This window comes from Podarcis bocagei (assembly GCF_964188305.1).
Source record: "Podarcis bocagei genome assembly, chromosome: 6".
Classification (NCBI taxonomy): Eukaryota; Metazoa; Chordata; class Lepidosauria; order Squamata; family Lacertidae; genus Podarcis; species Podarcis bocagei.
The window spans coordinates 3,872,651-3,899,579 of record NC_138130.1 but is presented as its reverse complement, the minus strand read 5'-3'; the positions used below and the strand labels follow the sequence as shown (position 1 = coordinate 3,899,579).

General features: G+C 42.4%; 1 protein-coding gene across 1 annotated transcript in view; it reads left to right on the top strand.

Moving 5' to 3' along the window:
• The window catches only part of DIAPH3 (diaphanous related formin 3), a 118,288-nt gene that overhangs the window by 44,955 nt on the left and 46,404 nt on the right, over window positions 1-26,929 (top strand). The window contains exons 23-27 of the mRNA XM_081198299.1: window positions 1,620-1,745; window positions 6,769-6,932; window positions 7,870-8,005; window positions 10,521-10,616; window positions 10,830-10,895. Of these exons, the coding sequence (XP_081054425.1) occupies window positions 1,620-1,745; window positions 6,769-6,932; window positions 7,870-8,005; window positions 10,521-10,616; window positions 10,830-10,895 (588 nt within the window). The remainder of the gene's footprint in view (window positions 1-1,619; window positions 1,746-6,768; window positions 6,933-7,869; window positions 8,006-10,520; window positions 10,617-10,829; window positions 10,896-26,929) is intronic.

Sequence of the window (26,929 nt, the reverse complement as noted above, 5' to 3'; positions counted from 1 at the left end):
GCCAAGACGAGGGGGGGAAACCTCAGTCATGCACAGTCATGCACATGTGGGGGCTAAATGAGGACGAAGACCGGGCAGAGAGCAGGGTTCAAATCACCCCACCTGGCCAGGACAATCCCTGGGTGCTCCCTTGGGCCACTCGCCTGACCCACCTCGCAGGGCTGTTGTTGCGAGGATAACACAGGGAGAACCACGCGCGCCCCCGGGAGCTCCTTGGAGGAGAAAGCGGGCGATGAATGCAATGCACGAAATATATGAGAGGCGACCAGGTTTTGCAGGTGAGGGGCCCCCGCCAGCCTCCGCTTCCAACACCCGGCGCAACGACGCCGAAGTTTCCCCCCGGGCTCGGCTCGGGGAGCAGCACTGCTCCCCCCGGCTCCCCTTCGCCCTCCCGGCTCTCTCTGCCGCCCACTGGGGACCCCCCTCACCTGCCAAGTCCGGAGCGCCGGTGGAAGTTGCATGCATGCATGCAGGGTGCCGCGTTGCCATTGCATTGCACTGTACTCCATGCAACGCCTGCACGCATGCATTGCCTTGCACGCCCGCCAAGGGGTCTCCCCGCGGTCCGATGCGTCCCCTCCGGCGCGGATGCAGCATTGCAAAAATAAACCCCCCCCCCCCGACGCAGCCCTACCTGGGGGGCAGCCTCCGCCGCTCCGCCTCCGCGGGGATCCCCGGGCTCCATCCTGCCGCCCGATCTCCGCGGGGGCGCAGGCAGGCTGCGCGGGGTCTGCGCGGAAGAGCCCCTGCCCGCCCGGCCGCCGCCGCTGCGCTCATTCCATGGCCGGGAGAAGAGCGCTTCAAACAAAATGCCCGGCCCGCCAGGCCACGCTGGGAAACGTAGTTTGCGCACCCCGCGCGGGCACGGAGCCCAAGGGCAAGGGGACTACGGATCCTGGCAGCCCCCGTGCTGGGGACGGAGGGGGAGAGGCCGGGTGCAGGGATGGAGGGACGGGTGGGCGAGCAAGTGAGTGAGTGGCAGCCACCAAGCCTTGGCCGAGAGCCAGGAAGGGGCTCCCCGGAGGAGGAGGAGGGAGGTGCAGAGCGGGAGGGAGGGAGGGAGGGAACCCCAGGGGTCATCTAGTGACGGCGCCCCAATCGAAAATTTGACTTTAAAATATATATATATATCTTTCGAATTTTTTAATTTTTCCCGCGGCACACCAGGCAACATCTCGCGGCACACTAGTGTGCCGCGGAACAGTGGTTGGGAAACACTGCTCTAAACAAGTTTTGCACCTACCACTGAACAACTTTCTCCCTTTAAGATGAGAGAGTCTGGCAGAAGCATATGTCCCCATGAAGAGTAAGTACTATAGTATGTTTGGTACTAATTGTATACCTATATACTGTCTCAACTGTGATCGGTATGCCCTCTCCAGATCACTCAATTGGTGCATTAACTAGTCAGAGTCTGGGTACATTTGCGGTTTCCGGTGATGTGACTGAGTAAATTTATTAAACTGATCATTCATGAAGATATTGAGTAGATGGTAGAACTCAACACATGACAAAAGTATTTCATAATGTGGACTTAGAGGAATCTTTGCAAGAAAGCATCTACTAACCGTATTCACCTTTTGATATGTGTGAGGTTTTAATTATAAATATATGCTTAGTTTCAGCAGAAAGCTTGGAGAAGAGCCTGAAGCAGATGGAAAGGCAGCTTATACAACTTGAGAAGGATTTAGAGACCTTTCCCCTTTCTGAAGATATTCATGACAAATTTGTGACAAAGATGTCCATATCCTTTTGCTGTTAAATAACTTATCTGGCTTTGTCTAAGGTTCTTTAACACTTTTAAAATTTATTTGCATAATCTTTATTAAAGTTATAGCCATCACTTCTGACAACCCTGACCTCATTTCTACCTTGAATTACTAAGAACCTAAAACGGCTTTAATGAAGATTCACCTATAATTCATAATCTGAAGGTAGTCCTGTGTCATCTCCAGTGGTTTGGCGTTTTCGTCATATAGGCATGAAAGTGCTCATTGAATGGAAAATATTACTGGAGGAAACAGTTGAGAAGTTGACTAGTTAAGCACTACAACTTAAATTGGATGGAAAACAGCTTAATTTAGCAATGAGGGAAGAGTTGCCAGCTTGGGGTATCAATTTAGATTGCCCATTTTGATTATTTTTTTAGTCTGAACTACAAACTAATTTCAGTTTTTTAAAGCTTCTTTTCTCTTACTGTTTGGAATTGTATGTGTAATTATTCCTTTGAATTTATAGGAGCCGCCATCATTCTTTTCCATAAATCCTGTGCATCTTACCTGCTAATTTTGGTTCAGGTTTTTTCCTTTCAGATGTTTTTTGATGTGATTTTTTTTTTCTGTGTCTGGTTGGTAATTCACTAAGAAGCAAGTAGCATTAGCACAAAAGACAGCACTGGGGGGGGGCATCCACAAAAAGCAGATAGATGTGCTCTTGTGGGTTTCTTGTTTTTGTTGGCCTGTAGGAAGGTTTAATGAAGGTATGAAAGAACTAATTGTCTGCAGCTCTAAACCATTATGCTTCACATTCAGTTCCCATGACACTTCATGTTACTAACCAGAGTAATGTTAGCTGTTGGCCATTTGAGGCTACAGAATGTATGTTCATATTTAACACTTGGTCAGTACATTGGTTTTGTACATAAATATCTATTTATTTCTTAAAATGTATATAGTACCTGGTTGTAAGAAACCTCAAAGAAGATTACAAAAAGAATAAAACAATAAAATTATCAATTAAAACAATTAACAACAGTTTTAATCAGCAATAAAGTAAAAACAGATTAAACCACATCAACATGCTAGGTATCTGGTAGGCCTATCTAAACAAAAATATTTTAGCACATGCCGAAAAGTGTACAGTGGGGGCACCTGTTCCATATCAATAGGCAACAAGTTCCAAAGTATAGGTGCTGCCGCAATAAAATATTGATTTCTTATAAATGTGGAACAGGTATTATGTGGCACCTTCAACAGCGCTACTTCTGCAGATTGAAGCAATCAAATGGGCGCATGTGGGGTAAAGTGTCTCTGAGGTGAACCAGTCCCAAGGGCTTTATATACTAATTGTAACACCTTGAACTTGGCCCGGTAGCAAATCTGTAACTAGTGCAAATCACTTAAGAGCACGTATTATATGCTGCCAATGCCTTATTCCTGTCAGCAATTGTGCTGCAACAATCTGCACTGACTGCAGTTTTCAGATCAAGCACAAGGGAAGCCCGACATAAAAGCGCATTGCAGTAATCTAGTCTTGAAGTAACCAGAGTGAATTACTCTGACCAAGCTTTTCCTGTCTAGAAATAGCTGTCAAATCAATTGTAGTTGACAAAAGACACTTCTAGCCTCTGAGCAACTGAGCCTCCATTGACACAGCTGGATCCAGAAGCACCCCCAGAATGCAAACCTGCTTAGTGCAACCCCATCCAGGATAGGCAACTGACCAATTTCTCGGACATGGGAACCACTTGTCCATAGTGTCTCTAACATGCCCGGATTGTTTTCAGTCATCTTTCTCACTACTGTATCCAAGCAATGGCCCACACAGTTGCATGTCCAGGCCTGAACCCAGATTGGAATGAATCTAAATAATTTGTGTCATCCAAGAATACATTCAGCTGCCACACCACAGCCGTCTCCATCACCTCCCGCCAAAGTGGGTATATTCAACTGGTGAATAGTTGTTCCAGTCTAAGAGGTCCAGAGCTGGGGGGGGGGGGGTTTAGGAGCAGCCGCACTACTGCCTCTTTCAAGGCAGCAGGGATCACCCCTTCACATCCACTGAATGTGGATATAAATGCATTCCATTTTAAAACAGTCCTGCCTGAATGTCTCTTGCACCATACCGAGCAATACAGTTTCTACTGGCACAGTCACCAAGGTGTAATGACACTTCTATAGGTATTTCTGCCTTCTAGCCTATGATTGTCCAGAATCAGCAGTTGATCACCTGAATGATAAGGATTTGAAGCTCTCAGAATGGTTAGCAATTTTCTGTGCTTTCGCATGTAAGCATGGCTATGCATGCACATGGTAATTTTAATTTTGTCTTTGCTATCTTAACTGCCACCTTGAAAGCATTCTAGCATATACATTGCTTGCCTGAAGGACAGCACTGAACATGGAAATGTATTCATAAACCCTACCTACAGGTTTACACACAGGTTACTCTTATTTATAAGAGAGTGTATTATCTGAAACTTCACAGAAATACCCCACCATTTCAACCAAATTCACATGTGACACTTAAACAGATGGTTTGATCTTTAAACACTGTTAAGATGCAATAGTTAGCTCTCTTCTGCTAACACTCCCTATAGGCAGGGAATAATTGAGGAACAGTGGAGTTACATGTGGTTTCTGGTAATGGCTGTGAGCTTTCTAATTAAAGACACTCACTTCCAGGAATACTGGAGTTACGATAAATTACAAACCAAAGGAGACTTGATGTAAAAGTTACATGAACCTGCACAGCGTGAAGAAGTTGGGGCCTGTCCGAGCTCTTATTGTTATGACAGGGGAAGTTGAATGATGCTGATGTCTTTTGAAAGGCACACAGCTCGTAAAAAGCATTCGCTGGGAAAGCTGAGACAGGAAGGATGGGGCTTTGTGAAAACTAATTTCTCACTTGCCATACAATTACGCTCTGTAGGCAACTTGGCTATTACATCCTGTCACTAAATATCATAACCTGGAGCCGGCTAATGAATTGATTAGTATTCATATTTCTTTTAGAAGTCGGATATGTGCACAGTCAGTGGGTTCTATTATTGATAGAATCTATAATTATATAAAAGACTTCCTTACTGGATTATTCTAGTTAGCTGTCCATTGCAGTTGTGTACACTACTTTACATGCAATTAAATCCCCACCCCCGCTTTTTTTGCTGTAGATAGGAATTCCAGAGAAATAAAGCATAGAACATTAAAACCATTTATGCAAACATTATGATGAAATGTAATTAAAATTACTTGATAGGTATAGATGTGCAAACAAGTTAAATGAAAATTGGGTCCGTGAACAGTTTTGAGAAGCTCACATTTCTCTTTGATTATAATACAGGCACACCATTAACAAAATACACGATAAGCTCTAGAGCTCTTATCTACAAAAACAAATTGATAAAATACTTTTGTCCGTTTTTTCTTGCACCACTTTGTCACTTTAGAAAGCCATTTAAATATATATTGCAAGAGATGACAAATCTATAAAAATAATTTTATGAACTAAATGGTATTTTGTACTTCTGTACTTTTTCAGAATAGCAGGAAAATAGTGTCTCATTTTATCAAGAAAATGACAGTTTTGGAAATAAAGCATTTAGTATCCTGCTAAATTTTGCTTGATTAATAATAGTAATACGTTTTAATAGTGTGCTGATCGTTAAAGGGATTTATATAAATTGTTCTCTGTGAGATGATAGTATTGGCTATGTATGATGATCTGTTGATATAAAATTAAATTGCCAGTGGAACCAACTTGATATAGGTACATAGTGAAAATGCTATCTGAATGATGACTTCCTATTATGCTTAGCAAAATTATAAGAACTGAGACTCTAGAAACACAGGAGGCGAGAAGTTTAGGAATATTGGTTCGGTTGTAACAAGCACCTTTTCATGTTTGATTTTCATTGTGCATTTACTAGCATGGTTTGTTTAAGTATTAAGAGGCTTTAAAGATTATCAGAAATTCAGCCAAAAAATCACAAAATGACATGTGTAGAGGAATACTATGAAGAAAAAATAAAGTATCAGCTGAGAGTGTTGCAAGGAGATCTGTAACATTGTGGTATACTAGATAAAAGAAAAAGTGATGATTACTAATTGTGAAAAATATAGATATGTTTAAGAAAATGTTGGCAGTGTTGTGTATTTTAAACCCCAAAAAAGTTGCAGAGGCATGGAAGTGAACAATTATGTGAGTGAACAGAAGTGAAAGTTTAATTAGAATATTAAAGTGCTGAACTGTTTCCCAATGCTTTTCTTTATTAAAATTACTGCCAAACATTTGTTTTTTAGCATTAATAAAATATTAGTTAGAGAACAGTAATTCTCACTGATTTTGAGAAGGATCAGTAAGTTTGTTACCAAAGAAGTTCACTTGTTTGAATGTTTCAGAGGACTAGCGCTTTGAGTAACTAATCTATGTATTTTTGCAGTGTTTAGTTTGTGTTGTATTGGTGCCCAAGAAGAAATCTCTTATTTAGAGTATTTGCTCCCTGCTCTTCGAGGTGGGGGGAACAGCCTCCCAGAGCAGCTTACATGCAGTTAGTTAAAGCAAGATATTCCCGCTAGTTTGTTATCTAAGTGGGACTTGGGTTGTGCAGAGGCAATTAATCTTTGAGGTATGAAAAATGTAGGAAGAATAGAAAGGAAAAATGCTGACTATGAGAAGAACTACATGCTATTGGAGAGGTGATAACTTACTGCTGATAACTTGCTATTTCCTCTTTCCTGGAAACGTAGTATTCGCTATTTATTTTGATTGATTGATTGATTGAATTTATATCCCGACCCTCTTCCTGAAGAAGCCCAGACTGGCAAACAAAGCAAAATAATTGTAAAACCCTAAAACTTTCTAAAAACGTACTCTCTTCCATCCAGTGATCTTGGAGTTGCCAGGAACAATATTCTTCAGCTACCAAACACCTGAGTAAATGGGAATGTTTTCAAATTCTTCCTGAAAGTTAGTGAGAATGGAGACAGGTGCACCTCAATATGGAAGTCATTTGACAATCAGTTTTGTAACCTTAACAAACTTAATACACCTTTGCAATTCAAGCACGGGAACAGTTCCAGAAACTTTCGAGGATGCATAACAGTATGGAAACACTCTATCGGAATGTAATGGAATTTTATGCCGTCGATTGGAAGAAAGTTTCAGTGGAAGAATTTCTAACTGACTTGAACAATTTTAGGACAATGTTTATGGTAAATCTTATTACAATCAAATTCTAGACTCTGCAGAAGTAGTATAGATGAAGATGCTTTTGCTTCACAGGTTCAGCTATTTACATCACTAAGAACAGCCAGCCACAACCTTGTGTCTCCATATATTGTTGGACTACAATCTCAGCATGGCCAGTGGTCAGACAGGTTGGAAGTTAACAGTCCAACATCATCTGGTGGACTGAAGGTTGGGTAAGGCTGACTAGAAAGATGAGTATATATTTTGTTGGTAGCAGCAACCTAATATGCAAGCATGGTGGACCATTTTACCCCAAGTTACATGAGAACCAGATACATTTGAAACAGCAGCTACTAGTCTAGGTATAGAACTCTGCCGCTGCCCCTTACTTCAGGTGTTCAGGGGAGAGTGCTGATCCTGATTCCTACATAGCCATAATGGTATGATCTCTCATATCAGTACAAGAGGCAGGTCTCTGCATGCTTGGGGTTTCCCAAGGTATGCACAAATACAAAAAATATTTGTCATAAATAAATAGAATGGGGCAACCTTTCCCTGCCACCCCTTCCCCCTAAACAAAACATAACAATAAAAGCAGGGAGGAATAGCAAGGGGATGCACAGGTGAGAAGAGTGGTCTACAAAAATTGCCCACTCACTGCATGAACATCATTTTTTAACATTAAGGCTAAACAGCTGGGCTAACTTGGATGTGTGCAAGAGGAAGAAGCAATAGGTTGAAGGAGTGAAAGTGGGGTAGGAAAGGCAAGAGATGCCAGCTTTTTAAAACAACCCTAGTACTATAACAGATTCTACTGCTGTGGTGGTGTTTTATTGTTGTAAACTGCTTTAGGATTTATTTTCAAATGAAAAGCAGCATAGAAATGATTTTAAATAGGCATGTATACATTTTTCTAAGTCATAATTGTTTATGCTGGTGAAATTTAATATATTTTGCTAGCAAGCTGCAAAGGAGAATATGAGAAGAAAAGAAGCAGAAGAAAAGCAGAGACGTGCTAGAATTGCTAAAGAAAAAGCAGAAAGGGAAAAAATAGAAAGGCAAAGAAAGAAAAAGTGTTTGTTGGAAATGAAAACAGGTAATGTGGACAGGAACCTTGTTCTTGTAATATTGCTTGTGTTACTAGCTTGATGACTTCTAAAAGCAGAACTGGTTGTTTCACTTCACAAATGTGCTTAAATCTGACTAATCATTTCAGGGCAATGTTTTGCTTGTGTGGAGAATTAAATTCCTATTATTTCCCGTTAATGCCACACTTTCTTTGCTTTCCACATTTTTCTTGCCCTCAAGCTAACATTGAGATGCTTGGGAAATGTGGTGCACTTTGCCCATGCTCTGGCCCCTCTTGCCTTACCTCTGGTTGTGCTGATGTTTGCCTCTTGGCTCTTGCTATGGCATTAGGGGGCTAAGTAAGGTAAGTTCCTTGCTCACCCATGCCAGCACTCTTTCCTTGATTCAAGATACTGCATGCTCCTACTTCCCAGCTTTGCACGGCACACCTCCCACAACACGTAGAAGTAGTGGGTAGGTACTTCCCAAATTTTAAGTGGACCTGAAATTGGAAAATGCTGCAACTATATCCTATCCTAGGCCAGCCTTTCTTGACCTTGGGTCCCCATGTGGTCTTAACTACAACTCCCATCATCCCTGACCTGGCTGGTTAGGAATGGATTGAGAACAACATCTGGGGACTTGAGGATGAAAAAGACTGCCTTAAACTAATCTGTCCATGCTGAAAATCCCATTTACTTTCTGAGCTGGAGGAGAGTTTACTGGGGACATGGTGCTCAGTTCATAATGTAGATTGTCCTAAAAACTATCATTTTTAATCTTTATTTCTTCATCTTTTGTTCTGCTTATACAATTTCCTTAGCATAGGAAAAAAACTACTTATGATGTTATAGGTTCAGAGCTATGCAGCAGTACAATCAGCATATGCCTAAATTGTTAAAAGGGGGTTTGGCATTAGCTCAGTTTGTCAGCTGGCTCAGCAAGCATATCGGTTTCATTTCAGTAGGAGAAGAATATTACTTTAAAGTTAGCGGTAAAAATGGTAACTCATTGCCTACAGATTGTCCTTTGATCGAAACATTTAAGGCAGTTTGCAATTCTGCATCCCAGCTCACCTGGGGTTCATAAAATCATAGAAGGGACCCCAAGGAAGGGAAGGGACCTTGGAAGGGACCCCGAGGGTCATCTAGTCCACCCCTGCAGTGCAGGAACCTCAGCTAAAGCATCCATGACAGATGGCCACCCAACCTCTGCTTAAAATCCTCCAAGGAAAGAGAGTCCACCACCTCTTGTAGGAGTCTGTTCCACTGTCAAACAGCCCTTACTGTCAGAATGTTCTTTCTGATGTTTAGTCAGAATCTCCTTTCTTGTAACTTGAAGCCATTGATTCGAGTCCTACCCTCCAGAGCAGAAGAAAACAAGCTTGCTACATCTTCCATGTGACAGCCCTTCAGATGTTTGAAGATGGCTATTATATTTACTCTCAGCCTCTTATCTAGGCTAAATATACCAAAATCCCTCAACTGTTCCTCATAAGACTTGCTTTCCAGAACCTTTGTTATCTTGGTTGCCCTCCTCTACGCACATTTCAGCTTGTCAATATCCTTCTTAAATTGTGGTGCCCGTTGCATATCTTCTGTCTGAGAAATCAAAAACAATTTTGTGCAGATTACTTGACGTAACTTGAATTACATTTTTTTGAAACAAACAACTGCAAAATTATTGTTGAATGGGAAGTATATGTGCATATCTGCTTTAAGTAGCTCTTTTGAAATTGTATGTAGCTGTATAAGACCCTATAGCAGAGAAACTAAACTGTGTTGGCTCAGACGTAGTACTGGCTTATGGACAGTCCTCCCAAAGGCTGCAAGCCCATGGAGGGTGCAGCCAGTGGGAGTAGGCGTTACTAAAGTTGGTATGACTACTTTGTACCAGCTATCTCTGGTCTGTGTCTCTGCATATGTGTGTGTGTACGCACGCGCGTGCGCACACACACACACACACAAGTGTGCATAGTTTCAGATCAAACCATACTTTGAATGAATTCTGCTTTTTTAAATGCAGCGTTAAATGGTTAAAAAAATACAGAGGGTCGAAGTATTTAGTGAATGAAAGTCTATTTTCATGAGTGGACATTCACAAATCCATAAATGATCCATTTAGGGAAGCAGAATCTGAACATCTAATATACTGTATGCAAATAATCATTTTCATCTTGGAAGATGATGTAACCTGCTTCTGCAAACCCACATGGCTTTAGGATGTGGCTTCATTCAGGGTTCAGAGATATTAGAAGCATATGAATGATGTTGCATTATATTTAAAGTTACTGCTCTATTTCATTTTAGGACGCAGTGGTGTGAGGTGAATCAAATGAACTTTGGTCTGCATTAGTGGACACAATATGAACACTAACAGGGCTGACTTCTTGGAGATCTGATTTATGAGTAAATTAAAGGCTTGTCTGAATTTGGAATTGCCAGCTTTTTATTGCTACGGTTTCTTCTCCAGCCCTGTAAATCCTTTGGCATTGCTATGGTAACCATGAAAGCTGAAGGAATTCCCTCCATCTCTTTTTACAGAGGGTGATGAGACAGGTGTGATGGATAGCCTGCTGGAGGCCTTGCAGTCAGGTGCTGCTTTTCGAGACAGAAGAAAACGCACAACAAGGGCTAAAGGTGAATACTCCTCCCCCTTCTTTTATAGATTTAGGGCACAGGACTATTTACTACAGAATGCATCAGTTGGTGGAGAACTACTTATAGTAACAACATTAAATGATAATTTGTAAAGTTTTCAGAGTACACCTTTGCTTCCAGGAAACTACCTTTTGGAAATACACTTTTGTGTAAATATTAAAAATACTTGTTTTCTTTTTCTTTTTCCTTTAGATACAGATGTGCCACAGAATTTCAGCCCAACCTCTGAAAGACCTGTTCTGAAAGCTTGTAACCATGGTAATTCATAAATCATATCTTTTTACTGTTGATTCCTATTGATTTCCATAAGGGTCTGTTATATTCCTTGTTTACTGTCATATCTGGAATAAGCCACTGGGATTGGCTTGCCAAATGGAAGTCACTTAGTGTCTACATTCTTAAAAGTTTTCTTCTTATCTTTACATATCTGACCTGCATTTTTACTTTGTCTAAAATCTGAAGAGTTTCTGTTCTCATCCTGAAGCAAAGTTCTTAACCCGAGGTACTATTTCCGGGTTAGCGGAGTGTGTAACCTGAAGCGTCTGTAACCCAAGGTACCAGTGTATGTGTAAGCTATTCTACTTGGAGTGATCTTTGTAGAAGCAATACATGGTTTGTTTTTTGTTATGAAAATCTCCCTGTTGTGAGGTTAAAGCTGATTATTTGCTACTGCTGCTAAAAACCATTTCAAAGGCAAGCCGATTCATCTTCCTTTTTTATGATTCTGGAAATACAAAACCCTACTAGAACATATGGGTTACCTTGCTGGCTCAGTCTAAAATGCATCTTATGCAGCATCTGCTTTCAGCAGCAGTCAGCCAGATTGCTCACAAGCAAGGTGTGATGGCCTTCTTCTGTCTGTCCCAGCATCTAGTCTTTAGAGGTATACTGCTTCTATAGAGGTTCTGTTTAGCTACTATGGGCATTGCTTGGTAGTTTATGTGGTGTCCAAGCTTTTTTCAAAGAGGGCCAGATTTGATGAAGTGAAGGGCCGTGAGGACCGACCAAAGGGCCAACCAAAGTTGTTAACCTTTTTTAGGATTGAAGTTGTTGGGGTTCTTTTTACCCCAGGAAATATACTACTGTACTACTGTGGGGGCCAGAATAAACTGACCAGCGGGCTGGATGAGGCCCCCGAAACGAACTTTCAACATGCCTGGTTATGGCCATTGCTACACCCTGTAGCAGTGAATTCCATAATAGTGTGTTGTGTGGTTCATCACTTGTTTTTATTGGCCCCAACCCTACTGCTGATCAGCTTTCTCTTGTTGGAAGATTCTTAATTTACTGTTGCAGTTGGTTGAGCCCTGAAACTGGGATGGATAAGTTCTGGCATGCCTTTAAATATGCAACCTTTCGATGTCAATCTAGTTTTAGAAACAGTTTTGAAGGACAGCAGAAGCTGATCAGACTGTAAAATGGGATCAGGTAAATCAACTTTGTGAAAAGGGAGAAAATGTCTAATGCACCTATGTCACAACTCAGTATTGTTTAAACTGTCTTTGTAAGTATTTTTAATGGCACCTGAAGAACTGAAATTTTCAGATAGTCAATAAAGAGAAGTCTTATGAAAATTGTTTTAAAAAAGCAATTCTAGACATTGCCTCTGTCACTGATCTCATTCCCTACCAACAGTGACCCTTTCCGTCTAGACACTGACTAATGATTTTCAGAGCTTCGTTAAACCAGTTATAGAAGATTGTTGTCAGCCATTCTCCACTAAATTGCTTTCCTAAGCTATGTAGACATTCTGGTCAGGAGTTTTCAAACACTGATTTTAAGTAGCAATATTCTGCAGAATAGGTTGGTGGGGGAAAAGAACATAACAGAGAGGAAACATGGCAATGTGTGTGTGTAATTTGTAAAGATCACATGATACTCCTCCTATGCAAGTAAGCCACCAATTGTCAGAGATGGATGTGTTGGCACTTCTCAATGCGTCACTTCTCCCTGTATGGGTGACTTGCTTCCATTCTCTTATATGGAGAATATGGCCCCTGTTCCTGGTGTCAATTGTTATGTGAAGGGCTAGATCTTGGTATTCTCCCAGTGCAAGTGATTTGTAACGTTAATTCCTACCTAAGGTTGTGTATACACAGAATTATGTACAGTGGTACCTCGCAAGACGAAAAAAGCGCAAGACGAAAGAGTGTTCCGTTTTTTGAGTCGTTCCGCAAGACGAATTTCCCTATGGGCTTGCTTCGCAAGACGAAACGTCTTGCGAGTTCTTGCGAGTTTGTTTCCTTTTTCTTAAAGCCGCTAAGCCGTTAATAGCCGTGCTTCGCAAGACGAAAAAAACCGCAAGACGAAGAGACTCGCGGAACGGATTAATTTCGTCTTGCGAGGCACCACTGTACATAGAACTCTGTAGAGGCTACTTCAGTGCAGCTAAGGGGAAGGACCATAAATAATTGGTGGAGACTATGTTCTGCATGCTGAGGGACGCGGGTGGCGCTGTGGGTAAAAGCCTCAGCGCCTAGGGCTTGCCGATCGAAAGGTCGGCAGTTCAAATCCCCGCGGCGGGGTGCGCTCCCGCTGCTCGGTCCCAGCGCCTGCCAACCTAGCAGTTCGAAAGCACCCCTGGGTGCAAGTAGATAAATAGGGACCGCTTACCAGCGGGAAGGTAAACGGCGTTCCGTGTGCTGCGCTGGCTCGCCAGATGCAGCTTTGTCACGCTGGCCACGTGACCCGGAAGTGTCTCTGGACAGCGCTGGCCCACGGCCTATAGAGTGAGATGGGCGCACAAACCCCAGAGTCTGTCAAGACTGGCCCATAACGGGCAGGGGTACCTTTACCTTTACCTTTATGTTCTGCATGCAGAAGGTCCTATGTTCAATCCCTGGCATCTCCAGGTAAGGCTGGGAAAGATTGGTCTGAAGCCCTGGATAACGATGCTGTTGATGCTGACAATACTGAGTAGATGAATCAGTCATCTGATTTGGATTAAGGGAACTTCCTATGTTCCCTTGTAGGACAGAAAAGTGGATTGATGGAATCTGGAGATTCAGTAACCATGGCAGCAACACTTGTTTTGGCTAGTGGGCTGCAATCACCAAGCTCGCCTACTACAAGATATGGTAGAACTTAGGGTATCCTGGGAAGACTCCACAGTAAGAGTAAACATGAGTTTTTTACCTTTCTGGTGGCAACTCAGAGAAGAGCTCTGCTACTAGCCTTGCGAAGTTGAGTGGCTCAATAGTATGGATGCCAGATACCATTACTACAAAGCCTCAGGAAGAGGCATGTTGCTAGGCTGATAATGGACATTAGCCTAAGCCCCCACAATAGCATTTCTTTTTGAGTAGTGGAGCCATGTTTTCAAAACCTTTTGTCATTTATTATAGATTGAACTTCGTAGCTAAGTAATAATCTCTTTGAGTGGTGGCAGAAATTTCTCTCTAATAATTTTGAGGGCCCATATTTGACAGCCTTTCCGTTAGCAATATTTCCTCCCAGCATATTTACATTGGTGATTTTTTAAAATATATATTATAGTGTATTTAAGACCAGGTCTTTGCAAAAGTTTGTTTAAAAACCACCTGTCTCATAAGCATTCATTTCCAGACTCCTAGTCTTGAGAAACTTGCCTATATATCCAGAAAGCTCTTTTGTTAATACTAACACTAGGGGGTGCCATTCATCCATTGTTTAGCTCTAGATTGCTTTGAAAATGCGGGCAGCAAAATTTTCTCACGTCAGAATGAAATGAATTCTATAATGAAATAATGCATAAAAAAGCTATTATGAAATTCATGTATAACGAGCTAGATATATATCGTATAAACTAAAGACGTCTGCTACCTAGCTGTTATTGCCATACTGCCTGGTAAAATAATTATTACTGTCCTGACATTTCATAAATATACATAAATGAAGAGGGTACAAGCATTAATTTTAAAGTTTGGAGAACAATATAATGGTAATATTTACTTTCATGATGCTGTATACTGCATGCACTTCATTCAGTTGAAACTAATTTTATAGTTTTTAGCTTAATCAGGTTTGTTCTTAGCCTTAGGCACATTAAGTATTTACACCTAGCATAAACAGCACTTAAGTGGTATTATAATAATGAACAAAATTTTTGGTCATTGTTGGATAAAGTGTTAAGATAGCAAAGGAAATGTATACTTTTACAGTTGTACTGTAGGTGGTACTCTTTTACTGCTTCTTCTGAGGGTAGGGGCAGAATAAATATATATTCAATTCAGTGTGATCCATCATCAGGCAACTGTTCAAAAAGTAGCATTCTTAAATGCTCTCAAATGTCCAGTAGCAAAAATAAATGAAGGGCATAGTGCATTAAGGGATTTCCAGTGGAGTCTCTCAGGGCAGAGGAAACTGCTGCGAGAGAGAGCTCATGGGACAGATTGTGCTCTTACTGCCTTTAGCAATAGCTTCCTAACTAATCAGTCTCCAGGCTTACACCCTGCTTTAACTTGAGCTGCTTTCTGTTTGCTAGGCACTGACTGAAAACAGGACACAGCCAATTATTCTCTGCTGAGTTAACCCATTTCACTTTATCCAGTGGAAAGCATGATTGCCTCCGTATGGCAACATATTCTTCATGTGTTTTCATTTTTAGTTACACATCTTCTAAATTAGGGTAAATAACAAATTATTTCAAATAAGTTTTAATTTAAACATTCACATATTTCTGTTAGGTACTCAGAGGTTTTTCTGTTGAGCCAGTTAGCACATTGAAAAAACCAATCCTGTACATCCGAGTTACGCAGATAATGTGAAATGACACCAGAAATGGACCATCACTTATGCAGAAGTAATTGCCCAAATAAGAACATGAGAAGGGCCTGCAGGATCAGGCCACAGGGACATCTAGGCCCACATCCTGGTCTCACAGTTGCCAACCAGATGCTTGTGGATAACCCACAAGCGGGATCCGGGCACAAGAGCTCGTTTTTCTTGTGGTTTTCAGAAGCATTACTGCCTTTGACTGTGAAGGCAGAGCTTAGCCATCCTGGCTGGTTGGCTATAAACCGCTGTGCTTTGTGGGTTTTAATTTAATAATTTCACCCCACATTTTTGGTCTCTACTTTATTCAAAGAATACTCTGTGGCTGGTATTTAAAGCAGAATGTAAGTACATTTTTCCCTGAAGTGCTGGTAAATGATAAGTGTATGTTCCCAATTGGCAATATCCTTTATTTAGAAGAATTTAAACATAAGAACAACCTGCTGGCTCACACCAAAAGTCTAGCATCCTGTTCTCACAGTGACTATCCAAATGCCTATGGGAAGCCCACATATAGGAGATGAGGGTGCAATAGCAGTCTCCCCACTTGTGAGTGGCATTCGGAGGCAGACTGCCTGCCACAGGGGAGGTGGAAAGTAGCCACCGTGGCTATTAGCTATCAAAAGCCTTGCCCTCCTTTAAAGCTAATCAAGTTGATGGCCATCATTACTTCTTGTGGGAACAAATGCCATTGTTCTGTGCACTGTGTTTTTTGTCTGACCTGAATCTTCCTGACTTATAGTATTATGAAAGATTGAGAAAAACTTCTTTGTAACCACATCATGCACAGTTTTGCAAACCTCTGTCATCTTCCCTCTTTACTCTCCTTTTCTGTAAACTAAAAAGTTCCAAGTCAACCTTTCCTCAAAGGGAAGTTGCTCCATCCCCTTGATTGTCCCGCTTGGCCTTTTCTGAACCCTTCCAGCTCTATAGTGTCCATTTGTTCTCAATCAGTTTGACAACACCTAACATAAGAGAAGCCTCCTGGATCAGGCTGGTGGCCTATCGTGTTCGGCATTCTGCCCTCCCCGTGGCCAGCCAGATGCCTCTGGGTAGCAGGAACCAAGTATAACCCTGCTCTTCCCTCCTGCGGTTTTTAGTCACTTGCATCTGGAATCCGGTCCTGGGGCACAACTTGGTCAAAAGGAAAGAGGGAAAAACCAGGGGGTCTGCAATACTTAGCTAATTTGGAACCGCTGGCATAAAGGACTTAAATGGCTGGACCACATTGCTTGTTTTCAATGTACTACAGTGGCGCCTCGCAAGACGAAAAGAATCCGTTCTGTGATTCTCTTCGTCTAGCGGTTTTTTCCTCTTGCGAAGCAAGCCCATTGACGGATTAGCGCAATTAGCGGCTTTTAGCGGCTTATCTGCTGATCGGATCAGCTGATAAGCGGCTTAGCGGCTTAGAAAGGGGGGGGGAACCAGCAGGAACTCGCAAGACATTGTCGTCTTGCGAAGCAAGCCCATAGGAGATTTGTTTTGCAAAGCACCTCCAAAACGGAAAACCCTTTCGTCTAGCGGGTTTTCCGTCTTGCAAGGCATTCGTCTTGCGGGGCACCACTGTACTTTGTTATTTTGTAAATCACTTTTAAGACTATTCCACAGTTAAGTTTTGAAATAAAAAAAGGAGAGAGACAATTGCTGTGTTTGACTAAATCAGCAGTGAGCAACCTCAGTCTCAGGGACAAAATGTAGCCCTTCAGACCTCTTTATCCTTCACTCAGGACCCTCCCTAGGCCACATCTCATCAGCCCAGCTCCATCTCTTCCTTGAGTGCTTTCACCTGGCTGGCATATGGACTTGAAATGTGACATTTGATTGCCTTGAGAGAGAGGTTAGAGGAGGGGCAGTAGAAACCTCTGTGTTTTGCATGGTTGGAATATAGCCTACTGTACAAAGGTACTAAATGTCACATCTGTTGCATCACCTACTTTGACTGTGGTCTTGCCCACCACTGGTATATCTCCACTCGTCAAGCTAGTCCCCCCCACCCCCACTTGACTAGTTTCAACAAAGCATAGTTAAGATGAAATACAGTTTAGGGTTTGGTTGTAATACTGAGCTGTAGTTATTCAAAAGCGAACATAAAAGCTTCATATTTCATGGATATGCTGGGAGTTTCTTCTGCAGCTTGTTTCCATTATGATAAACAAAGGTTTATTGTGACATCCAAATGCAGATCAAATGAGAGGATTTTAACTGACCTTACATTTGCTTTCTGTACTAACCAGAGGAATCTAATAAGTGTGGGACACTAAATTCTGTCACCAGGGGTTACTCTAGTAGCTGATACCTGAAGCTTCTTTGTCACAGTCACATGTTGTGGGTGGTATCCAACCAAACTGTTAGTGCAAGCACTTTTGACTGTGCAACTGAATTCCCTCTCCACGAGCCCCCTGCACCCTCCCTAAATCTGCTTCAGAGGGTTGGGGAAAACCCACAGCAGATGGTGGGGAGGGGAGTGGGGATGTGGTTCTGTTTCACAGCCCAGAGTGTTTGATGTAGCAGAACTATTTAGTTGGATACTGCCCTTAATTTGGATTATATACTTATAAAACATAACAACCTGAAAAATAACAATAGTGGAGCAGTATCAGTTAGGTTTGCAAAATGTTCTACCAGCGAATTGGTACATAGTTGCTTGTTCCTATGTATGGTATCAAAAATGTGAATAAGGAGTGTGCTATTTGTGGACAAGTAGTGTAGAATTCAACATTTTCCTTGTTAAAGGATATATCTTGGTCTTATCCAAAGTCCTTAGCTGGACAAGTTTTATCTTGTGAGCAAACATTGAGAGCTATATTAGGTCTTCTGTAGGAGATTCAGTCATCAGGGCTGGATGTGTAGGGAGCTGCCACAGTAGGATGTCATAAATAGCTGGAGAGCCATCTGGCCTCAATCTGTTAATACATATTTCCCTTTTGCAGTCAACTAGTGTGGGTTTTCCCCTGCTGTATGCGGCAAAGATGAGGTGCCAAAGATGAGGCAAAGGCAGTGAGGTGCCTTTTTGGAAGGCTGGTTAGATTCCATTTCAGGAGGTGTGGTACTGTTTGTTGGTGGCTGCAAAAAAACAACACCACAGTAGCTTGTGCTATGTTAAAGTGCACGTTTTCATAGGCTTGAGGGAACTTCATCAGATGTGTTATCCTCAGTTCACAGGTGTGCCTGTATGAAATTATAAAATTCACACAAACCCCCTAGTATATTAAAGGAAAACAGGGACAACTGGCAATAAAATGCAAAAAGTACAGTCTGTGACAATTCTGTGTAAAATTTAAGATAAGCACACACAAAAATTAATCACAATAGAAGAAATGGTGGTAGTGCAGTCATCCCAGGCTTGATATGTTAATTAACACTTGTGTTGGGACTGGACACTATTGTCTCAATTCAAGCCTAAACAAATAAATCAAACTTCTTGAATAGGTCTAATTCAACAATTTCACACCAGTCGTCCCTTTAAATTATTTCGTTAGAGAATAACAATGTTCCTGTGGGCAGTGGAGTATCCTTGGAGGCTGAAATGTTCTCCCAGTGAGTTTCTGAACAAAACGTTGTGTAGAACCATAAAAACAGAGAAAGCTATTACAAGGTTCTGAGGAGTAGACTGTAGTCCACAAAAGCATAATCTTCTGGGGGGTTTTGCTGCTACAGATAATGGTGTTAGGCAACTGGGATTGTTGCAACGTCTGCTTTTGTGTTGTGTCTCCGTTATGTGTCCTGTTGTTGTTCAAACACTTTCAATCTAAATTTGATATCCTGTAGTTTAAAACCACTGTTTTTATGCTGTAGCTATGCTTAGCTATTATAGAATCAATTTGCCTCTCTCGTATTTTAATTCTTGCCTGGTAGTCATTGGCAACAAGGAATTGCATGCAACCAAGTGCATGGAATTCCACACAGATTAGTGAGCAGGTTGTCAGTGGAGGGATGTCGTAATCCTCTGCACTCAGCATAGGAACCAAGTGGGATTCTAGAAGTGAGAGGCTCCCTCCTCTACATCCAGAATGGGAATAGTTAACATTTGCACATAATTGAATAGTGGAATTCACTTACCACCAATTTGGAAGGCTTTAGAGGGGTATTAGAAAAAAATTATGAAGGGCAAGTCTATATCTACCTCTATAACCAGAGCATGCTAGGGAGCAACAGCAGGAACAGGCTATTGCACTCATGTCCTGCTTGGAGACATCTAGCTGGCCCTGGAGAAAACAGGGTGGACTAGGTAGGTCTTTGCTCTTAATTCAGTAGTGCTCTTCTTGGCTCTTAAATGCAGTAGGCTTTTACAGGAGAGATAAAGTTGTCCGCCTCTTGTCTGCCAGCCCACAGCAGGCTAGTAACGTTTGTGTGCTTATTTACTATGTTTAGAAATGTATAGTCCCCTGTTTTGAGCTATGCAATGTATATCCAGATGTTCAAATTTGTTCTCCTGATTTTGTCATTTGAAAGCTGCTTTAGGAGCATTTTTTGTCTGGCGAGTGTGATAATAAAAAAATCCAAATAAATAGGAACAAAGGAAGTTGCTGATACTGAGCTCAGAGCATTGGTCTATGTAACACAGTATTGTCTACATTGACTGGCAGTGGCTCTCTGGGGTTTTGTATAAGGTTTTCTTCCAGCCCTACCTAGACATGCCGGTGATTGAACCAGGTACCTTCTGTGTGCAAGGTAGATGCTCTACCACTGAGCTATGGCCCTTCCCCTGGTACAGAGATGTGGGTGGTGCTGTGGTCTAAACCACTGAGCCTCTTGGGCTTGCCCATCAGAAGGTTGGTGGTTCGAATCTGCATGACAGGGTGAGCTCCTGTTGCTCTGTCCCAGCTTCTGCCAACCTAGTAGTTCAAAAGCATGCCAGTGCAAATAGATAAATAGGTACCTCTGCAGCGGGAAGGTAAACAGTGTTTCTGTGCACTCTGGTTTCTGTTGCAGTGTCCTGTTGCGCCAGAAGCAGTTTAGTCATGCTGGCCACATGACCCAGAAGCTATCTGGACAAATGCCAGCTCCTTCAGCCTGAAGCGAGATGAGTGCTGCATCCCATAGTTGCCTTTGGCTGGACTTAACCGTCCAGGGTTCCTTTACCTCTTTACCTTTGCTAGATTACAACTCCCATCATCCCTGACCAATGGCCATGCTGGATGGGGCTGATGGGAATTGAAGTTGCAACACCTGGAGGGCCACAGGTTCCTCATTACTGATCTAGGCCAAGCCCAGACCTTGTTTTGGATGTGCATCTTAAAACTATAAAGCAGGTTTGTTTTGAAAACAAGTGTATTATGTAAGTACACTCAAGAGGTCAGATTAGCTATGGCTCCCTATTAAGTGAAATGTATGTTATGGCCCTTGCTACTTCTCCAGTTTTAGGAAACTTTATGAGTGGTTCAGTATAAATGCATTAAGTGCCCAGATAGGTGATATTTCCATTTTTGTTTTTAAAAATGTGTTATTTGTCTTCATTGAGCCTCAGAGGTTGGAAGGAAATAAGTTCAAATACCGTATTTTTTCATATATAAGATGCCCCCTATTTTTGCGGCTACAACCAATCACCAGTCCACCCTTGGCACTATCCATGTATAAGACGCCCCCTAATTTTTGCCTTTTTTTAAAGGAAAAAAACCCTTGTCTTATACACGGAAAAATATGGTAAATAAAAATGACTAGGCTCACTGATCATCAGCACCCTCATAATTTTTGTCTAAATGCTTTCTAGTGTAAAGGGTAAAGGGACCCCTGACCATTAGGTCCAGTCACGTACGACTCTGGGGTTATGGCGCTCATCTCGCTTTATTGGAGGAGGAGGAGTTTGGATTTGATATCCCGCCTTTCACTCCCTTTAAGGAGTCTCAAAGTGGCTAACATTCTCCTTTCCCTTCCTCCCCCACAACAAACACTCTGTGAGGTGAGTGGGGCTGAGAGACTTCAAGAAGTGTGACTGGCCCAAGGTCACTCAGCAGCTGCATGTGGAGGAGCGGAGACACGAACCCGGTTCCCCAGATTACGAGACTACCGCTCTTAACCACTACACCACACTGGCTCACCACACCACACTGGCTCACCAGTGGCCGAGGGAGCTGGCGTACAGCTTCCAGGTCATGTGGCCAGCATGACTAAGCCGCTTCTGGCGAACCAGAGCAGCGCACAGAAACGCCATTTACCTTCCGGCCAGAGCGGTACCTATTTATCTACTTGCACTTTGACGTGCTTTTGAACTGCTAGGTTGGCAGGAGCAGGGACTGAGCAATGGGAGCTCACCCCATGGTGGGGATTTGAACTGCCAATCTTCTGATCGGCAAGCCCTAGGCTCTGTGGTTTAACCCACAGCACCACCCGCATTATATTTATATTCTTAGTAGAACATCCTTTACTGGAACAATGTTGTTAATATAAATCAAGTAGTATTGTCTTTATTGATGAAGCATTATAGTGTTGAACCATCTTCAGTTTTCATAGAATCATAGAATTGGAAGGAACTCCAGGGGTTATCTAGTCCAACCACCTGCACTTGTAGGTATCTCAACTAAGGCATCCATGACACTTGGCCATCCAACCTCTGGTTAAAAACCTCCAAGGAAGGAGAGTCCACCACCTTCCAAGGCAGTCCATTCCACTGTTGAACAGCTCTTACTGTCAGAAAGTTCTTCCTGGAGTTTAGTCAGAATCTCCTTTCTCGTAACTTGAAGCCATTAGTTCAGGTCCTAGCCTCCAGAGCAGGAGAAAACGAGCTTGTTCCCTCTTCCATGTGACAGCCCTTGAGATATCTGAAGATGGCTATCATATCTCCTCTGTCTCCTCCTATCCAGGCTAAACATACCCAGCTCCCCAAACTGTTCCTCATAAGACTTGGCTTCCAGGGAGGCTCGCCTAGTTGTTTCATTACATATCTTTAGGCGTCAGTTGAAAATGCTTCTCTATACCTCTATAACTGCATCACAGTCATTGGCTCATGATATGTTTGTGGTCTTCTAAAACCCCTAGATCCTTTTCACGTGTATTACTGGCAAGCCAAGTGTTCCCATCTTGTATTTGTGCAGTTGGTTATTCCTGCCTAAGTGTACAACCTTATATTTGTGTCTACTGAAATTTATTTTGTTAGTTTTGGCCCAGTTCTCCAATCTTTTAAGGTCATCTTAAATCTCAGTTCTGTCTTCTGTGGCATTAGCTATGCCTCCTAGTTTGGTGTCACCTGCAAATTTGATGAATATCCCCTCAATTTCTTCATCCAAGTAGTTTATAAAGACGATCAACAGGCCTAGGGCCTCCCTCATATGAAAGCCCCCAGAGCTCTTTGCAATGAACAAAAAGGAAGAAAGTCGCACTTCTTTTGGCTTTATTGAAATAATTCTGTAGGGCCAAACAGATACAGTCCTTAGAACTAAGTGACTCAATGTGGGAAGCTCATATATTTCCATTGCCTGCCCCTCTTATTAGGGGATAAAGTCTCTCTTCATTTGTTAATGACAGTGATGATGATTCTTAATGTCACTGTTGACTGCTGTTCACTTTACATGGTTGAAATATTATTCTGATATATCAGTAGTTTATTAATAGTTTAGTAAAACATTTGATTCAGAATAATATTTTTTTCTTGTTTTCCTCTAAAAACTATGGTAGGTGCGTCTTATGGTCAGGTGCATCTTATGGAGTGAAAAATACAGCATTTCAATCTCAGTGCTGCTTACTTTATTTCCTTTATCTTTTACAAGAAAGCAGTTGCAATATGTTTGAGATTTTAGAAAAAATCATTGAAGATTTCTGTTAAATGTGTGTATCCTAACAGCCTGTGTATGTGAGGGAGAAAGAGCTCTGGCTTCTTCAATTTCCATGGTTCAACAGAATTACATAGAAAACAAATGACCATTTTTATCATTTCTTCATTTCTGATAAAATCATTTTAGTTAACCTAAATTCATTTTGAATTAACAACTTGCAATGCACTCTGAAATAATTAAATTGCAGTGTGTGCTTATCTTGGTTTTCCAAACAGACTTATCCCACCCATATAGAAGTCTGTACACTACTGTTTGGTCAGCTCTATTGCTTAAGAATAAAACATTTTTTTTCTTTTTACATCAGTTGCTATAAAATATTAGCCACCTGTGAGAATTTGCATATTTGGAAGAACCTTCTGCTTGATTTTTTTTGGCTGTATTCCAAGGTTTGTATGTGTGTTTTTAAATGGTTTATAAAGGAAAGCAGAAATTGAGCCATTTCAAATCTTTCTAGTTAATTACTCTAAGAGGTACTGTATGTTAGGAAAATAAAGACACAATTTCTTAATTAATCTAGAAAAAATAAAGCAAACATTCTGAAATGCCAGTGGGCAAATGCATGGGACAGAACCATGGCTATTCTGCTTAATAGCGATTATGTTGTACACAAGCTGAAGCCAGAGCCCTGTGTCGTCTGGGCAACTCCTGTTGCCATAGCAATGGAACTCTGTTGCAGGAGCAGGGTGAATGCTAATTGTAGCCATTTGTTGTTCCCTTCTGAGTCTTCTTTAACTTAGCACGATTGCAGAGCAGTCTGAGGTGCTGGGTGAGCAATATCGAGAACCCCAAAAGTACTGTTACTCAAGGAAACGGGATGCTTGACTTGAAGTAATTATTTTAGCAGTCAACAGTGCTGACAGTGACACTGTGTGGGCAGGGATACAATCTGATAGGGATAGAGAGCTGTTTAAAAGCTGGTTTGTTATTATTTATCTATTTCCAGCATTTGTATGCCATTCCATACAGTTTACAGTTAGTAAGTAAAAATAATGCAAATATAAGAATAAAGCACAAAACTGTTTTTAAAAAATGAGATGCCCATTTAAAAGACCTGGGTGTCCCAAAGGCTGCAAAGATGGTGCCAGATGAGCTTCCAGTCTGCTCCATTACCAGGGTGTTGCTAATTAAAAGGCCTTTTATCTGGTAGTTATCCACCTCACATTAGAGCCAGTGTGGCACAATGGTTAGAGTTTTGGACTAGGACTTGGGAGAGCAGGATTCGAATCCCCATTCAGCCACGAAGGTCACTGGGTAACCTTGAGCCAGTCACCATCTCTTAGCCTAACCTACCTCACAGGATTGTTGTGAGGATGAAATGGGGAAGAGGAGAACCATGTAAACCATCTTGAGATCCTTGAAAGATAAAGGTGATATATAGATGTTAATACTGCTACTGCTGCTGCTGCTGCTACTAGCACCACCACTACTACTACTGCTACTAATAATAATATATGGTGGGTGTACATGGAGCAGGATGTCTGAAGACTATTTTCCTGCATTCTAGGGACTTGGAGTAGATGACCCTTGGGGTCCCTTCCAACTCTACAATTCTGTGATTCAAGATCCTTAGGGGTTTACCAGTTAAAAGCAGCAATTTAAATTTGGCCCAGAGACAGACTGAGAGTCAGTGCAGCCAACAGAACACAGAATAAATATTGTCAAATGACACAGTCCAGTTAATAATCTTGCAACCTGTTCTAGACAACTGCAATGTCCAGACCACTTTTGATGTCATTACAGCCTAAATGAGAGTTTACCTTGGCACCAAATGAAGCATTTTTCTTTGTAGATTTGGCTTGAGTCTGCAAAGAAAATTTTTTACTTTGCATAAATGACTCTGCATAGGAACGCAGGAAGCTGCCTTACTGGTCAGCCTGGCTCAGTATTGTCTACACTGGCAACATCTTTCCATGGTTTCAAACATGGACAAGTGAAACCAGTCGCCTGTCTCTTTGATCCTTGCCCATGTTGGCTAATAAAAGCAAGCCCGGAAGGACAGGACGATGGGCCCCACGGGTGGTGAATGCTTCCCTCTGTGTTGGGAGTCTTCCTAGACTGGTAAAGAAATGGTAATTAAACTGCTTCTTAAAAAACCATCTTTGTACCAACCACTATGGCCAACTATCGTCCATTCTCCATTCTTGGGTAAGATGATTGATTGAGTGGGTGGGTGCTGAACAACTCCAGGCATGCCTGGAGGATGCAGACCATTTTGATCCCCTCCAGTTGGGATTCAGGCATCATCATGGGACTGAAACTTGGTTGTACTGGTTGATGATCTCCAGCAGGCTAAGGACAAAGGTGAAAGCTGTTTCACAGTTCTGCTGGATCTCTCAGCGGCCTTTGATACCATCAACCATGGTATACTTCTGGACTGGCTAGAGGGGTTGGGAGCTGGGGGCACTATTATATAGTGGTTCCGTTCCTTCCTCCTGGGTCGTGTCCAGAAAGTGGTGTTGGAGGATGAGTGTTCAGATCTCTGGGCTCTCACTTGTGGAGTGCTTCAGGGCCCCATACTCTCCCCCATGCTTTTCAACATCTACCTGAAGCTGCTGAGAGGGGTCATCAGAGGGTTTGGGCTGGGTGTTCATCAGTATGCGGATGATATCCATCTCTCCCTCTCTTTTAAATCAGTACCAGTGAAGGCAGTGAATGTCTTGTGTGCGTGTCTGGAGGTGGTTGGAGGATGGATGGCAGCTAACAGATTGAGGCTGAATCCTGACAAGACAGAAGTACTGTTTTGGGGGGGATAGGGGGCGGGGGGAGTAACTGTGCCCCTAAAGGACCAGGTGAACTACAACTCCCATCCCCCATAGCTAGCGAGGCCAGAGCTCAGGGATGGTGGGAGTTGTAGTCCTGGGAGTAATTTTGGACTCACAGCTGTCCACAGAGGCGCAGGTCAATTCTGTGTTCAGGGCAGCTGTCTACCAGCTCCATCTGGTACACAGGTTGAAACCCCATCTGCCCGCAGACTGTCTCACCAAAGTGGTGCTTGCTCGGTTGTCTTCCTCTTAGACTACTGCAATGCGCTTTACGTTGGGCTACTTTTGAAGGTGACTCTGAAACTACAACTATTCCAGAATGTGGCAGCTAGACTGATGACTGGAAGTGGCCACTGAGAGCATATAACACCAGTCCTAAAGGATCTTTACTGGCTCCCAGTACATATCTGAGCATGATTCAAAGTGTTGGTGCTGACCTGTAAAGCCCTAAACAGCCTCAGCCCAGAAAAACTGAAGGAGTGTCTTCATCCTGATTGTTCACCTGGTGGCCCCCCTGAACAATCACCTTGTCAATGTCATCAGGCTCAAATAACCAAAGGTCACCCCACAAAACTGGACTAGGTTGTTTACCTTGTACTGCAGTGACTGTGAAATCAAAATCATTATGGATAAACACATCACAGTGTTCTGAGAATTCTATTACATCTCCCACTCAGCAGATTTCAAAAGGTCCCACACCATCGGGGAAAGATCCTTTGCAAAACACTGAGGGGATGCAACAGCATCTCTATCACCGCCATATAAAGGTAAAGGGAAAAGGGACCCCTGACCATTAGGTCCAGTCGTGGCCGACTCTGGGGTTGCGGCGCTCATCTCGCTTTATTGGCCGAGGGAGCCAGCGTACAGCTTCCGGGTCACGTGGCCAGCATGACTAAGCCGCTTCTGGCGAACCAGAGCAGCGCACGGAAACATGGTTTACCTTCCCGCCGGAGCGGTACCTAGTTATCTACTTGCACTTTGATGTGCCTTTGAACTGCTAGGTTGGCAG